This window comes from Besnoitia besnoiti, chromosome VI (assembly GCF_002563875.1).
Source record: "Besnoitia besnoiti strain Bb-Ger1 chromosome VI, whole genome shotgun sequence".
In the NCBI taxonomy this organism is placed as follows: domain Eukaryota; phylum Apicomplexa; class Conoidasida; order Eucoccidiorida; family Sarcocystidae; genus Besnoitia; species Besnoitia besnoiti.
Window position 1 is genome coordinate 2,140,806 of NC_042361.1, and position 17,074 is coordinate 2,157,879.

The following is a 17,074-nucleotide window of genomic DNA, read 5'->3' on the forward strand; positions in this document are numbered from 1 at the left end:
AAAAAAGCCGCGCGCCGCTCGGCAGTCAAACCTAGGCGTCAAGCATACAGGACAGTCACATCATCGACCCCTGTGTACAAGTATTTCGGTTTCCGATGCCTACACTCTGTCGTGACAACGCCTCTCGTATATTTCCGTTAGAATAACCCATGATACTAGAGCTGCCTTATATTGTGTAAAACGTGTTGTTCCTGCGAGTTCGCGCGCTCCACATGGCTGGTGCTGCGCAGCGTGTTAAACTCACCGAATTATGTTTACCTTGGAGCTGACACCTTCATTTGGAGCTACCAGGACAAGGGTCGGGGCTTCCGCATGCGACACTTTTACTGCTGGCAGTTAGACCGGGGCCATTCCGGCCAACAGGGCGCTGATGGTCTCGTTGGTTTTTAATGGGTGGTATGTTTCCCGTGCCGCAGTCAGAGCAAAAGAGCCATTCCTTTGGTGCTCAACTAGCATCAGTTGCCCGGTGGCTAGGTCCTCGTCGACGCTCTTGGTGCACAGCCAGCTTCGAAAAGCGGTCACGTCAACCGAAAGCGCCATAACCGTTTTTTTAATGCCATACGGATCGAGTTGGCTCCGGCACGGCATATCGTTCGCTGTCGGCGCTGCATTTGTGTGAACGAGTCTCCGATCCAGAGCGTCATACCTGGAACGGTATCAACAAAGATACTACGGTACTCAGAATGGTGAGGGTTGCTGCGGTTAGCAGATACACACGTCCACCTACTCCTTGATTCTTGTACAGAACCACCTTACTGCACTGTTTAAAAAAACGAAAGAGTTGGAATTCAATATCTTTGTATATTAGAGTCACTCCACATAGTATATGTTCCACGCATAGTATATTTATTCTTCTCTTGTTCTATGTCGACACCAGGAAAAATCTACCACTAAGATGTGTGTCTAATCAGTGGCATCGTTCTTGGATTTATCACCTCTGAGCTAGGACTTCCTAGGAGCTTTTTTCGGGGAAGTACATACTGTGAGTTGGACTAGTGCTTTAGATTTTGAAGCCGTTTAATTGCGGAATCCAAGCTCTGTTCTGCTTTTTATGACCATCTTATTGACTCCATATGGAGGTAGCCAGCTTATATTTCAAAAGCCGACATATGTATACAACCTGGACGAATGTCATGATATGCACTCTGGTAGTCCCATGCTTGATGTTGGTCTGTAGGGGATTTTCAAGAGGATCTTCTGGATGGTGCCTTCGTCGCCGTATGCAAGACATGGCTGAAGCGTGCTCGGCCTATGTGTTGTCGTGTAGCTCGAGCATGCAAGAAATTATGAGTGCTGTCCAATGGTCAGGGGATGGGCAAAGGAGACTCTGGTCCGTTGCAAATAAACTTGCCGAGCTTCTTTCCTGAAATTTGAAGGTTGACACAAGAATACTCCGTGGTTGAGCTGAAAAACTACTATAGTAGCGTCACTGATCAGAGCCGCGGAGTCCGCGGCGGCTACCAAGGCGCTTCAGTGTAGCGACCAGGTGTCTTGACAGCCGCAGCTGCATTACAAGGCGGCGGACTCATGACCGTCGGCCGGGCGCTCGGAGTGCCCCCAGGACAGCTGAGAAGAATGAGAAACACCAGTGAACTCCATGGCCATGGCGCCAATGATTAGTACAGCTGAACGGAATAAGAAACACCAATGTACTCCGGCAGCCCGGCCGACGATGCTGAGTACCCCGCTTTGGAATTCAACTGCGAATGTCGGTACACATAGTGGATCACGCTGCTACTGACATAATGACAATGTGTAGCTACGAATATCACTTTCGCACCCCTCCCTGAGACTTGAACAGCGCCCCATGGAACACTGCCCCCCCTGATGACTGCGCGTGCAAGCGCGACTTCCCAATGACTTTCTATATATACCCAAAAAGTGTAGGTCCCGCATTAGAGTCCACTCGCCTCAGTAAGGCTCATGCCAACTGACTGCAGGCTGTCGATTCGAGGCCTGAAACGCGGCCAGAAGCATGGCCCTTCAGAATGGAGTCGCAAGCTACCAAGCATGAAGTTTCGTGTAGCGGTACTAAGTCCTCGATAAACGCAGAGCCTGATCAACTAAGTTTCTGGTCTCAAATCGTTGAAAGGGGTTTGTCAACAGTTCGCATGGATCTGAGCTATCACTTCCAGAGTAACACTGCATCGTATAGGACTAAACTCCGTGTCACTCTCAATGGGTCATAGAGAGCGCCAGATCGCGTAGAACTAATTTGGCAATCGACACCCAATCCATGCGCTCAAGCAGAAGATAGTAACGTGCATATAGCCATGCAATATAGATATCTATATCGTACAGCGTACTGCTACCTTGTTTGTGAGTTCTTCACATAAGCAATCTGGAGTACGGCATTTCTGGTGTTGCGGACATTCATGGAATCACTTGTTGCGTGTGCTTCCTGATGTTCGACTCATTTGCGAAACTCATTTATTCGATGTGGCGGGCGAAGGGGGCAGACCTTATATGTTGACGTCTATGACACCTTTGGCCCATGGGCTACCTGAATTCGGGGCTTACCAGCTGGAGCACCTGGGTGGGTCGTTAGGATCCAGAGTGACTCCCGTAGGCACGCTGGCTCTTGTCGCTTTGGCGCCGGAGAATCCGATCGCGGCGATGAGCTCTCTTCACGAATTCCTGCGCCTTGACCTGACAGCAGAGGCGGGTATGAATACTTGATTGCTCCTGCTAAACCCTGGCCTGCGAAATCGACGTCACCGGATGCGACAGTTGGGAAAGAGTTAGTCGCTCTTCACCAGTGGGTGCAGGATTACTAATCACATTGCTTTGCGCAAAAGGATGCAGGCAATCTCTTTAGTTGCGACAACTCGTCACTCCAGAGCAGATGGGTCTGTCGGTTCCCGGTGAGGGAGGTGCCCTTTCTCAAGGGCGAGCTGGATACGGGTGCCTCAGATTTCGGTTCTAGTCGCGCTTGCGTTCGAGCTGCCGGAGACGGTCCCACAAGCGGGAGAATACGGTTGCTCGATAGCAACATCAGACAGTCGGACGGACAGGCGACCTGTGGGATTTTTACCAGAGGAGCCCCACGAGTAATCTGTCTTGCGTAGTGATCGCGCGTCCCTCTCCTCACCTGAACAGTCACTAATTATCCGAACGATCGTTTCGCGTGACAAACAATCACAAGAGCGTGCATAGGCTCCGTGCGTCCTGCAGCTCAAGCAGCACCCGACCGCCTTTAAGCTTTGAGAATGAAAGAAGAGCTTAGAGAAAGCGAGCGTCCACGGTGAGTTGGATCACCGCCGACCCGGGAGTAACACATCATTCGCAGCAAGGTCCGAACCGCGACAGACGAAAACCCAGAGACGTGTATGAGGCACACCTACAGAAAGCCTCATTGCGTTCTACTGCATGTCTATACTGGCTGAAAAAGCCATTCCTTTTGCCGATCATGTTGTTTATTCGCATTTCATACCATGCCCGCGAAAGTGACATTAGTATCAAGAACGATGAGAGCACCGGGCACTCACAGGCATAACTCGTGGCCGCTGCTGGTCACTTGTCGTCAGTATTCGAGGCGGCGCATCGGTCATTCCTTTCTTGCTACCCATACAGCGTTGATATAGCAGAGCGAATTTCTTCTTCCCCTTTCATCCCCCGTGTTGCTCGGGCACCTGTCAACAGGTAAGATGAGAGGATGAAACGGCTCCGTGGACCGGCAGCCTTTGTCTTGTTATCGAGCTGAGCGCTGCCCGCCTCCACGCGCTGGATGTGGGAGCAGCTGCGCCCTTCCGAATGATCCGCGCCAGTGGCTTAACACTTGACTCTTGCTGCTCCGTTCGGGAAGTCAGTGACCGAGTCTCAAAGTCGTATGAAAAGCAGAAACCAGACGCCTTACCTCGACGCAATTCACTGCTGTCTCTGCTTGCACCACATTCGGGAGACATATACGCAAAGCCAGTGGCTCCAAACACATCGGAATCTTCAATGTGGCGTCCGTTGACTGTGAGGAGGTGTGCGTTTGAATGCAAGCTGCGATGCGACGTGACGGATGCACCCGTGCTCGTGAGAGTACAGAATGGAGGCTGAGTGGTCAGACATGCAGCATGCATAGTTCGTCAACAGGCGAGTCACCAACCGTCTCCGCGCCTCGAATGGGTGACACAGTGACACACACCAGGCTAGGCCGTCCACGCTTGGGTCCGGGCAGGAAGGAACAACGATTTAGAGATTGCACTGCTGGTGAAGCGTGCAGATGCTGGTAAAGCGATCTCTGGGAACCGTAATACAATTCAGCACTGAGGACGAATAGAAAATATCGTTGCAGGTTTTGTCGGCACAGGCTCGCAGCACGCACAACTGAGTAGCGGTGATGCACTGTGAACACTGTTCTATCGGTTGCGTTGTGGACGTGCTCAGGGATTCCCCGTGATTGAGGATGTGTAACAGGCATTGCCGCCAGCTTGACACCGTGTAGGATTGTGTGGCATTCTACAGATTTACCCCTGCCGGTAACATTCGCGTGTCTTCCTGACTTGTAATATGTTTAACAGGGAACCGGTTTCTGAAGCTCCCCGTCTTGAACAAAACGTGGAATATAGGAGCGTTGGAGATGTGCTGTAGGCAGTTTGAATTGGAGGTGAGAGCTGGCGTCTGATGTGCATGCACTATTGCTCCATACTATCGTTTAGTTCCCCCATGTAGGCACTCAGGCGTGATCGTTCTGCAGCACCTGATTTCGACGCGATTCCTCCCGCCCAATAACCGGCAAGTAGACGCTTTCTTAATTCTTCTTTACGCGCGGCTTTTTCCTGGTCTCCGGTGCTCCGAAGGCTGAGGATGCCATCCTGTCTTCAGGGTTGTTCTGCCCGCGGTTTCTCTCAGACTGCAGTCGTGAGGCGTGCTATATTCTAGCCTCCAAGCAACGACATTTACTTCTGCGGGGAGGGAGCACCACAAAAGTTGTTGCGGGTGTAGGCTGGTGTACCGCCCACCCGTTGGGGCTGAACAGTCCCATCCGTTGCAAGTCAGCGGCGCTACCTGCTCGCCGCTGCGATTGTGTTACGATTCGCACGCTGGACATAGCAAAATGGTAAAATCAAGGCGACTTTCTTTCTTCGCTATTCTACGCTTTCTCATCGGATCCTTCCGCGGCTGAGCGGAGGTCGATGGTAGCCGGCAATACTGTTTTGAGTTCGACGTGATGCCACTATTTTGAGGACGCTGCGTTGCTGCTCTGTATCAGCACTTTACTCTGACTGGCTGCGGCGTGCGTTGCAAATACGCGTGGGACTGCCTTTTCGTGAAACAAGATGCTGCTGCGTCGTTCTTACATGTGAAGTTGTTAATTCAATGCTATCCGCTTTTGTGTTACTCAACTGTCGGATGAGCACGCTCAATCAATTACACTGCGATCATAAAACAACAGTGCTTCAGATGCCCCGTTGGCCCGTAGCCTTTCACCTGCAAGAGGTAAAACAGCGGTCTCTATTGAAATGATTCTATGACACATTAAAGTGTTTTCTGCGGTGGCAAAGCGTCTGTCGCACCGGGCGAGAGACGATATAGGGATATGTCCTTGCACCCTGGGTATTAATCCACATTACATTCTATCTCTAAATCATATAACGGTCGTAAGGTACGCCACTTTTACTGAAGAAGTAGCGTGTGAGACCAGATTCAAGGACATTGACCCTAATAGTAATTCGCATACAGGTAAACCGGTTATGAAGGGCCACCAGTAGAGGCAATGTTGAGTTGAATGCTGTTATAAACTCTCGGGCACGTCTTTGCTGATGTGCTGTCTGATGCCGTATATTAGCGTCTGCGCGGAACCGATGTCTCATTCGACAGCTACCAGAGCTCACGAATGACACGATTTTCCTTTGGCTGGGGAGTACATATTACGAGTTAGACTACAGGTTTCGACTTTTACGGAATACAAGCTCTCTTGCATCTACGTAAACTGAAGGAGTCAAGTCAAGGAGTCCTCTGTTTACAGTTTGTACCGTCAGCTTTAGGAGCTTTCACGGGAAGTTAGGGTCTCAATCTTACCGATGGACTCAACTTATCCTGCGAAGTTGAATGGTACTGTTTTTCAAGTTGAGTTATATGGTGGTGTATTGGCGATGAATTATACTGAGTGTGTGACAATAACTAGCTGATTGCTTGTACGATATTTATATCAATGCAGTATCAATAGTGAAGACGACTCGGCTTATAAGATACAGACAACGGAATTCTTTCTGATTGCAGTATACCACCGACCCACAGGACTGCTTCAGACCGATGGAAGTGTTGGAATCCGATACTTTCTCAGACAAAAATATTGTAATAATATTTTTTACGTTATGAACTCACAGATGAAGGGTTCTAGACACCCGGGACACGCCGAATCTGTCTTAGGAAGGGGGGTCACCAGTACGCCGCGTAAAATCGCGGCCACAATGGAGAGGGCCCTGGCTGGGATAAGGATACGAAACATACAGACAGTTGTGAACCCACTTGGCAACTGTCTGGTATTCATCGGTTACCTGTTCCTGGTCAAGCCAAAACTGGAAGAAGCGAGGGGAACAGGCGTCATAAGTGGTATTACTATTTTGTGTACCTGTCTGCGCCGACGGCACACCGTGCGCATGCACAGTGCCCTGGACAAGACAAGCGCTGTGGTGTCACTCCGCTTTTCCAGTAGCCTGTTTCAGGAAAATCAACACGTACATGTTATTCTCCATGGCTCCACAAGAAAGGAGAATGAATCATTTCTTTTCATATCGTGATGTTTAACTCATCCCGTGGGGTCTAACTGCTGGTTTCGACTGCGTTATTCACTATCGTGGCTTTGCTGTCCTCCATCGTCTCCGGCGATGGCGTTTTCAAGGGTCCCTCAAAAACCAGAAAATAATTTGCGGGCACATACCTTCTGTACAAAACCGTCGACGCCCCAAAGGCAGCCTATGGTAAATCAGCCACGGGCCGCCTCGGACTCGCGGTCTCCCGCGTGTTCGGGGTGCGCACCGGAGCATATGTCAGAATGGAAACGCCACAAACCTGTGTCGGGTAGACACCGGCATGCTCCTTCCGCTGTGGGAAGGGACACATCTATGCGCCATTTTCTGTTTCCCTGCCGGTTGCTTTCCGCTTCGCGTACCTCGGCTCGTTGTCTGCTTTTTGTTCCGGTTCCTCTGTGCTGCCTGCTTTTTTTCTCTTCTACTTTGGTTGGTGAGACATTCTACGGCCAAATGTCGCTGTTCTCAGGCTTGGTGTTGGCTGGCATCTCGACTGCCGGGGCTGTTCGGCTACCTTCGACAACTCCGGCAGCTTCTCTCTGGTCTGCCCCTTTCTCAGCCCATGGACGTGGCGTCCCTGCTGGCTCCGCTGCTGTCTCCCCCCCCCCTTCTGCCGGTTTGTCCGCAATGCGTCATGGCCTGACCCCACGAGACTTCTTGCCGAGTACCTCACGAAAGCATGCGGGTTGTTTGGCAGCTCTACTACTCGACGTGAATCCGCTTGTTTTGTCGGACATTTCTACACCTTCAGCTTCCCTTTCTCCCTGTGTGCATCCAGATACCCCGGTATGCTCGTCAGCTTCCCTGTTAGATCGAAAAGTAGCTTCGTCCTCTGTTGCGGCACTCCAAACGGGACTGTCTGGATCAGGCGATGTTCCTGAGAGCGCTTTAACAAGGCGTGCAGAGTCGAGGACGTGGGCGCCTAGCGATGCCCTCAGCCAGGTTTTCGGGGGCGCCACAGCGCCGGGGATCTCTTCCCAGTTCCCTGTGCTTCCCCTCCTAAAGTCGTTCTCAGGATCTCTCTCTCCGCCTTCTCCGAAAGGTTTGAGAGACCAGGATGGCGAGGAACACTTGATTCAGGAGGAGGCAGAGAATGGGAAAGATGTCTCGCCGTCTCCTGGAGAAGCCAAGCGGACCAGCCATTTGTCCGCTGATGCTCTCCTGACCGAAGCTGGAAATAACTCTCGGGAAGATCCACGAAAGCGCACAGGGCGCCCGCATGTAGACGCAAGATCGACGCATCTGCAAGCGGCGATCCACGCAGCTGTGGGGCTGGCGGTTTCTGACGCACTCCGCCAGGTTGCCAAGCTGAACGACGAGCTTGAGGAGCTGAGCCGAACGCTTCTTCGTATGGATCGAGGAGACGCGGGCGAGAAAGGCCCCGAGAAGTCTGCGGAGGGCAGTGTAGCGCAAGAACTTTCTTTTGAGACGCTAGATAGCATTAAGCTTCCGCTAGAAGGCTCTACAGCACAGAAAGTCCTTGCGGGAGCGCGACAGTCGTTTCGGAACGCAGCCAACGCTTCGCTTTCTGCGTCGGCCCAGGACTCCGCGGGGTTGCAAGGACTGCAGGAGACCGAGGTAGCAACGGAGTTGAGAGAGGGAGAGGAACGTTTACTTTCTATTGTTGATTCCGCTCTACGAAGCATCTTCCAGGAGCAGATGAATCTTCTTGTCTTCCACATTCTGCAGTTAATGCCTTCGTCTGTGCCTGCGTCTCCTGTGCCTGGAGCCCACGCCTCAGAGAAGAGAGGTCATCAATCAAGCTCTTTCCACCAGGGAGGAGAACGTAATCCACCGTCTCCTGTAACGGCTGGCCTCCAGCAGTTCGAGAACCTGCTGAAGCGTTCTGTGCCTGCCGCAGAGCAGAGAAAGCGCTGGGGAGCAAATCCACTCCGCCTCCAGCTGCAGAGGCAGCTGCTCAAGTGGGAGAAGGAACGAAACGCAGAGAGAAGCAGAGACACGCGACAAACTCGGAGTCAGCAGGCTCTTTTGCAAGTCCTCCAAAGGCAACAAGAACAACTTGAACAGCTTCAGCAGCACATCCAGCAGTCTCAACAGCCAACGCCTCTGTCATTCGGCGCGGCCTATCGAGTACCGGACACGAATCTACAGCTCGCAGCTGCCGCCAGACAAGGGAAACTTCACCTCAATTTGAGCTGCCTCCCAGACGAAGCTGCAGCAGCTGGAGCGGCGGGAGGCATTCTGGGAAGCCAGGGCTTTGTGAAGGGCGTCGAAGCAGCTGGTAACTTGGGAGTGAGTGTAAACTTTGGACTCTAAATAGAGTATGACACATTTAGCACGGATGCGACTAGAAACGGTCAGGTGGGGGGGCGGAGGGCGGTGCTTGCGAGTCGACGAGCGGGAAGAGGCCCTCTGAAAAGTGGTGCCTTCCTAAATTGAGAGGTCGTGAGTCACGAGCTCCAGCGTTGAGAGGAGCACGGGGGAAGGGGGCGACCAAGGCAGCGTGACAGGAAGGAGGAGGATTACGGAAGCACTGACTTTGAAGCCTCCGTTCTGAGAGCTGGCATGAAACGGAATGCGTGTATTGGCAACGGATCCTGGCAGGCACAAGCCGCGTATTCTGGACGCGCTCGACTTTCGTCTTCATGTTTGACTGTATGCTGGACGCCTCCGCCGGTCCTTCCGGCAGTATGAGTGAGCAGGACGTGTGCGCTTTGTTTGACCTTTCGAGCGACATTCCACACCGGTGTTTTCGACATGTGAGTGGTGTCTCCCTGTGCAGAAACTGCTTGCATGCGGAAACATCTTTGCCGAAAAACTGTACAATTCTCTCGGCGAAGCGGTCACATGTGCCCCGCCGAAATCCCATTATTCGTGGTCACCGACTAGGCGCGTGGTGCCCTAACACGGGCTACAGGCGTAGCCACTACCATGCAGAAGGGATTCTTGTCGCCTGTAGGCGTTTACGTGCAGATGACCCTTTCTGCGACGCCGCGTCAGAAGTTGTCTGAACTCGTTCAGTAGCACAGGCGGTTCCGCGCAGAAACCCGTTCAAGGAAAGCGACGCCGCCTTCTTTGCAAGGAACGAATTATGAGTATGTCGAACGAATTGTCTGTCTCCCGCAACCTGAACGATTGCAGTTGCCACAGCTGCAAGCGGGCTGCATCGACTGCAGGAACTATCCACTATTCGAGTCATGGAACTCTGACACTGCGGGCTGCTGCACTGCGCTCGTTGGCTACGTTCGCTTCCCTCCTGAATAAGCGTCTGCAAAAGATTTCCGAAGGCTCAGGGGCAGTAGCCCCACGAGTGCACTCTGCCGCCTACACGAAAGCCTCTCGCACGCAGCTGTATCGCGGCGGTCTCTCTGCACGCCGCTCTCGCTGTGCTGACTTTGCAATAACCGCATAGGCGAGGCTGCCGCCGCGGCAGCCTTCCGCGCCTTCAGGTTTTCTGAAACGCATTGCGAAGTGCCGAAAAAATCCAGTAGGCCCTAAGACACATCTCTGCCTCCGCTCTGTGGTGGCCGACCTGCAAGGCGCACACGAATTGCCTCCGCAACAACATCTGACGGACCGATGTCCACGCCCACGACGGGAGAGTCACCGTTTCTTCCTTTTTCGTGGCTGTTTGCGCCGTCTCTCCCTTTGCATCCGCTGATATATCGGGTGCCGTTGCAGCACTTCGTCCATCTTCGGTCAGGAGGCTGAGCATTGACGCGTATTGACAGCTTGCTAGTTGAGCCAGCTGGTCGCAGCCCCACGTGCCGTTCGCAGCGCGGCACGCACATGCGAAATGATGCGTCTTGTGTACGAGAAGAAGATGGAGCAGTTGGCGCCTTGAACAACTGTGCCTCGTGAGCAGCCCGCGCCACTTCTGACACGGTGTTGAACCTCCTTCGGGAATATGGTAGTCAGTAGACTCGACTGCAGCTTCCTGCTGAATTCCCGCTTTCGGCGTAGCTTGCGCTGGAGACGTATGCAGACCGTTTACACCCAAGAAGATGCCGCCCAGCAGGCGTGTCTGGTCGGCGATCGCAGGCCTCACGACATCTTGCCATGCCTCGTCGTCCACTGCTCCATCCTCTGCGCCTGGGGGCGAAGCGCGGCGCTTACCCGTCAAGCAGGCCCTCCAAGCGTAACTGTGCCCACTGGTGCTGCGAGCGGCGACCGTCTTCTGCTCGATTCCGAAGAGAAGCCTTCCTAGTGTAATTCCGACCTGGAGCATCAAGGACTCGCTAACGGGCATCCTGACGCGCCCCGTATTCCACGGATCAGCGGAGTACTGGAGGAGCTTGTCCAGCGTGTGCAAGGACTCCCCACAACCCGATCTTGGCTGTTTCGGGCCCGTTTTCTGGCAGAGCTTGGAAGTAACGGCCTTGTCCCCGGTGATGGCGCCGTTAGCGAAACCGCTTGACGAATCCTCCAGTGCCCACGGGTCATTATACAACGCTGTGCCGACGACGCGAGCAAGACTCCGCCTGTTTGCATCGCTGCCAGCAGCGGCGGCATCCAGTGGCACGCCTTCAGACTCGGGACCCGCGGATCGCTCATCTTCGCTCTCGCTATTCGTGCTTGGCTCAAGCAGCGACTCCGCGTTGCGACACGGCTCGCAGGCGCATCCTGGAGAGAAGCCCGCTAAGGAACACAAGTGCTCGCTCTCGTTGCTTGCCGTGGCCTCCTGTGTTTGGGTGTCCGATGTTTCAGAGAAGCTGAAAGAAGAGACATCTGCGCCCTCCCGCAGCTCTTGAAGGAGAAGGGGCAACACAGCTTGAGGGAGGATGTGGTGCAGACTCACAGGCTCGAATGCCTCATTGTTGGCGACGGTTGCGAGAAAGCCAGCAGCCAGGAAATCCATATGCTCTTGCGCGCTGAGGAAAATCTCTTCCTCCTTCTGCCCTATGGCCGAACCTACCCTAAGAGACGCCTCAGAGGTGTTTTGCCTGCCTCCGACCAGGTCCAGGTTGACGCCGTTCCGTCTATGGATCGACATCTCTTCGTTTGACCGCGGAAAACACACAGATCCCTCGAAGAACAAACCATCCTGCCTCCGCGCCTCCTCATGCAGGTTTAACCAAAAGTCCGCCACAAGAAATTCCTCAGCCGCCCGGTCCTCGACAGCGGAGCACACTCCGGAATAAAACGAGAAAGTGGAGAGGCAGCGCACGAATAACTGCTGTTGCCTTTCTGCCGTCATGCGTGGCAAAGGCGGCCCTAAGCTGCCTCGAATAAGCACCAGCGTTCCAGCTTCTGACGCGTCTGCTAATCGCGGGGGGCACCCTGACGACGAGGGCTGCTCCTTTATGAAGCAGTCGCATAAATCGCCGCAGGTGTTGTCCGTCCCGTCGGCACATGAAACAGCCGTCTTCGCTGCGACTCGGCGCCCAGCTTCTTCCCCTCTTTCTTGCTCTCTCAGCGACGGGGGGGCGCCGCTCCCGTTCTCGCTTTCCGCCACACCTGACGCCGGAGCGTTGTGGGCACCACCATCAGTGGACGTAATCCTGCTTTTCCCGATGTACTTGTCGCCGTCTGCCTGACTAGGGCTGTCTCCTCTACAGCCTACGAGTCCTTCATGGCGTGAGCCTGCGAACCCGTTTCCTCCTTTCCGGCGGGCCTGTCTGAACTGCTGACGTTCATGCCACCTGCCCGTGAGAACCCGCACGAAGTCGTCGCTGGATTCTCGCTGAGCAGAGAAGGCAGCCGCAGCCGCTGCCCTCGCGGCGGCGCCGCTGGCATGGAAGAACGGCGTGAGGGAAGCCGCGTCACTGCCCTTCAGCTTGGCCTGCTCCACGGTTCCTAGAGTCCCCAAGAGAGCTTCGTCAATCCTTGCCCACGGGAAAAGGGCTGCACTGAGCGAGGAGGCGCTTGTCGAGGCAGAAGCTGCTGACGCCGCAGCTGCCGAAAAGAGGAGAAGCTGTCCAAAGTCTGGACCGCCTGGCGAAGGCAGACTCAGGACGGCGTGTGGAGACTCAGCTGCGACTGCTGCCCCCAACGATACAAGTGGGAGGCCAGACGCGAGTGGCGAAACTGCGTCAGCACCGCTCGAGCGCGTGGCTACGCAACCTTCATTCCCCGCTCGTGCAGAAGCGAGTGCTGAGGGACTCGCCGCCAGCAAAAGCAAGAGATCTTCGACACCCGAAAAATTGTCTGGAGGGCTCGAGAGGAATAAGTGAGACTGGAGTGCTTTCTCGACAGCATGCAAAGAAGCAAACGCTGCTGCGGGGCCAGCCTCGCAGCCTGCGTCAGCTTCCTTTTGCTCCGAGCAAAAGAGGAAATGCTCATGAGAAGCGTCCAGGCCGCTCAAGAGGTTATGAAGAATGCAGAGCTTGTGAGCCGGCAGGAGACACCGCGACGCATATATCCACAATAAAAACGGAATCATATTCGCAATGAATCCGCGGATATACTCGACACACTCCGCGCGATTGATGAGGGAAAAAGGACAACATTTGCAAGCTATCCCCACCGGTACGTCGTGCTGTATTCTCTCTCCCTCTCCACTTCTTTCAGCACGCTCCGTTGCCGACGTCTCATGTGACTCTACAGGTTCTATCTCCTTGTCGTGACTTCTCTGTCTTGTTTGCTTGCAGACAGTAGAGTGTCTCTGGGAGGTCTCTTTCTCTTCATTTGTGGCGTGTAATGCCCTGTCCATCATTGCTGCTTTCTCTACGGTCACGACCTCGTCTGCAGCGTCTGCCTCCACCGCAATGGGCTCTGCTTGATCGCAGAGCCTCCACAGAGCTCCCAACGCGCGGAACAGAGGGTCCTCGTAGTCGCCAGGAGATGCCAACACAGCCAGAAGAAATGAGGAGAGGACCGTAGGGCTACTCCGTAAGATGCAACAAAGAGAGAATGCCCGCGATAGACGGCCAAGCACCTGCTGCTCATACCGTATTTTCTGCCCCTGGGAGAGAAGAATCCGTGTCCTTCTCAACGTCGCAGCTTTCAGCTCCTTGGCCTTCCGTGCAGTCTCTTCAGACGCCTGTTCTGCTGGTAACTCTCGAGAGTCATGATCCCCCCAGCCGCCCGTATATTCTTCATTTTCTCTTTCCTCCACAGGTTCTTCTCGATCTGCCCGTGCATGGTGGCCTAGCTCGCGCCGACAGCTTCCCGCGGGTGGAGTAGTAGGCGCTTTGTCGACGCCAGCAGCATTCCAGACAAACCCGTTTCTCTCGCCGCAGCTGTCGGTGGAACGCCCCGAATCGGAGTCGCTACTGGGTTCACCAGGCTGCTCTATGACGAGCTCTGCGTGATGCCCTTTTCGGTGGTGTTCCTGCCGAAGAAGTTCCGTTTCTTTTTGGATCACCACGAGGTCTGCCGGATGATGCGGCAAACAGTGATCGTGCTCACCTTGCTCGAGCTCCGCCTGAGGAGTCAAGATGGGCGCTCCCCCCGCTGCAGTACCCTCTGGGGGCGAACTCAGGGACGAGTCTGTCACCAGACGCACGAAGGCCTGATGAACCTCGGCTAGCATGGATGCGGCCCGCACTAATGCAGGCGAGCAAGCTTCAGCGCCACCATCGTCACCTGTAGAGACTGCGCCTCCGACACACTCGTCGCGGGTGGGCACGCACTCTAGGACATGTGAGTCGACGCCGGGGGAGAAATCCGTCGCCCCTGACACCACGGCTCCAAACCAATGGACCGACGCAAGAGAAGGAAAGAAGGACAGTTTCAGACCGTTTGCCTCACAACCTGAGTCCCCCAGGACACTGATGATCGTGGACGCGAACGCGAGGAGGAGTTTGGTGAAGGCCTGGACGTCTTCATCATGAGCCTCGAGAACCTTAACCACTGTCGGCGCACCCCGCTCAAAGAGGAAGCTGGCGCCGCCAACCGAAGGTAAATCACCGTCAGCTGACAAAGGGGGCGAGCAAGCTGAGTCATTAGGCGTCTCAGCGAGACCAGGGGACGGATGTGGAGAGACGCGTGTGGGCTCCCCTGGTGAGGAGCTGAAACTTTTGTCAGCGCGACTTTCTTTAGAACTGGACATTGTGCGTCCCGTAGCGCAGAGATTGTCACTCTCTCCCAGAGAAGTTCGTTCGTTCACGGTGACTAGCGAAGGTCGACGACAACCCCTGAGGGAGCTACCGCTGCCACAGCATGTGAGGAAAAAATTGCCGTGGGGAAAGCCCTCAACGAAGTCACCAGTCCGCGCCTCGTGCCCATGCTGTGACAGTGTCAGGTCGGCAAAAGAGTCGCGGCCAGAAGCCATAGTCCGTCGCGGAGAACGTCTTGAGCTACAGGCTCAGAAAAAGAGGCCTGTTTGGAATAACGCCCAGCAAGGCAACGCACCTTACGGCGCTAGGTAGCAGCAGCATTGGTGCGGCGCCATCGCCCAGGCCGGTTTGAGGACGGAGACTGTCTAGGGTTCACGTTCATGGCGTCAAGCTCTTCTATGGCATGGCGCACGCCATATCATACGCTGTCGATACTCTTTGCGCCACTTACTGGAGGGCGTGACATGTTTCAATGTCAAAAAAATTTGACAAAGACGACAATGCTTCGGCAGACGAAGAACACCGGATAGACTGATTTAGTGGTGCACCGCAGTTCACACTCGAGTAAGGCCGCTTTGTGGGCCAGGAAGACGGAAGGAGCGGAATGCAGAACGCCGCGAGGGCGGCGCAGTGATGCAGCCGAACGCCATCAACTAGAACCTCACATTGGCCTCTTGACGGCTCACAAGGCGTTGAAGGCGCCAACCACACATCTCTCTCTCGCGTTTCGCCAATGCGCTGAGATGTGTGCGCTGAGATGTGTGTTCTGTTTACGCTTCGCGTGCTCCGCGGACTCAAGAGACGCCTCAAGGCAAGCGGCGAATGGGGAAGAAGTACGCGAAGTAGCCGTATCTTTGCTGATACAAACCGAGGCTTTCATAAAGAGTTGCTTAGTCCCGTGTTTACACAAACTCAGATAAGTGAAGAATCCCAAGACTTTTTCAACTGCTTGCTCGTATGAGACGATGGCGACACACCTAGATCAGCTTCTTGTTATTTTGGCCGCCAGTTTCATGCTGCGCATGCGCCCGGCAAAGGCGGACGCGACACACTTGTGCCGAACCGAAGCCTACATCGGGACATGGCGACGAGGTGGCATCTCCTGTAGCTTCAAGGCAAGAGTTTCGGCTATTTTTTAGAGGATGACTTGCAAGTGAGCTTGAACTAGTGGAGGCCCATTTCCTGAGACACACCTGCCACCAAACAGGCCTGTCGTCGCTCTGGCGTTCCAAATGTGTCGGGCAGCACTGCCGCACGAAACCTACATACGAGCCAAACTCCCAAGAAACCGGTTCGGCATTGTGCCAGTATCTGGGGCCCGTATGTGCTGAGACATGGCTGCCGCGGCGAGGGAGAGGCGAGACCACGTACAGGATGAGAAACATCTTCGATACGAAACCGGTTTAGCCATCCGGAAGCCACAGACCACGGCACGACAGGAAGGCGTAGCACTGATTGTATATGAAGTTAGATAGTTCTCACGGCCTTTAACTGACTGTCAATAGCATAGTGAGCTTTGACAGGCAGGCATAGAAAATTGGTGAGGGAATGGTATGTTGAAGACTTGGTGCAGACATAAAGTTTCACCGGCGCGTCCTACATCGTATGCCGCGGAGCGACACGCCAGCAGCGAGAACTGGCCGTTTGCGTCTTCGAGTGACCCTCTCTTTAGTACAATCAGATACCATATGCACACTGTAGCAAAACACCCAGTGAGTGGTTTCTTCTAACAGTAGATTACGAGGACCAGATGGGTTATGGTGGCCGCCCTAAATCTGCGCAGTTTTTGCCAATACCGGAACTACGCGAATCAGGAACCGCATCACCTCCCGAGGCAAGTGCGCGCTTGCCGGCTTTAGTTTACGCCCCAAAAATGGTGTGAGGAAAACCAACATCGACAGGACCGACGAGCCGACCAAAAGGGGACAGACACTATCATACGTAAACATTACTTTCCGAGATGAGCTGGTGCCTGCACAAGATATCCCCTGCTAACTGCACGGCGCCTTCCCGTTGAAAGGAAGGAATCCTTCATATCTCATCCGGCGCAGAGATATAGAGACTTTTGTAGAGGGAGTGCCGGCGCCTCGGCGATGGGGAAAACCGTATGATCACGCCCGGCCTCCACCTGCAACATATCATCTGTTTCAAATTGTGGGACCTCCCCAGCAGCCCATCCACGTAACGTATAACCTTCAGTACTTCCCGTTGTGCACTGAGGTCCTGCTCTTCTCAGAAGCATTTTAGGCTGCGGTCACACTTTGTGTATCGAGTGCTTCGTCAGCCTTTGGCCAGAGTTGACCCGCGCATGTTCTGCCCAGTCAGCGGGCCGGGCATGCTTTAACTCAGTATCTGTAAGGCTTGTACCTA

At 54.2% G+C, this 17,074-nt stretch overlaps 2 protein-coding genes across 2 annotated transcripts; one reads left to right on the plus strand and one right to left on the minus strand.

Moving 5' to 3' along the window:
- Positions 1-7,196: 7,196 nt before the first annotated feature.
- Positions 7,197-9,020, plus strand: BESB_067130 (uncharacterized protein; the record flags this gene model as incomplete). Its single annotated transcript, XM_029365106.1, has 1 exon — positions 7,197-9,020. The coding sequence occupies one exon, from the start codon at positions 7,197-7,199 to the stop codon at positions 9,018-9,020; it is 1,824 nt and encodes a 607-aa protein (XP_029218689.1).
- A 1,129-nt stretch (positions 9,021-10,149) lies between these two features.
- BESB_067140 (uncharacterized protein) lies at positions 10,150-14,919 on the minus strand (the record flags this gene model as incomplete). Its single annotated transcript, XM_029365107.1, has 1 exon — positions 10,150-14,919. One exon carries the CDS (start codon positions 14,917-14,919, stop codon positions 10,150-10,152), a length of 4,770 nt encoding a protein of 1,589 aa, XP_029218690.1.
- Between the last annotated feature and the right edge of the window lie 2,155 nt (positions 14,920-17,074).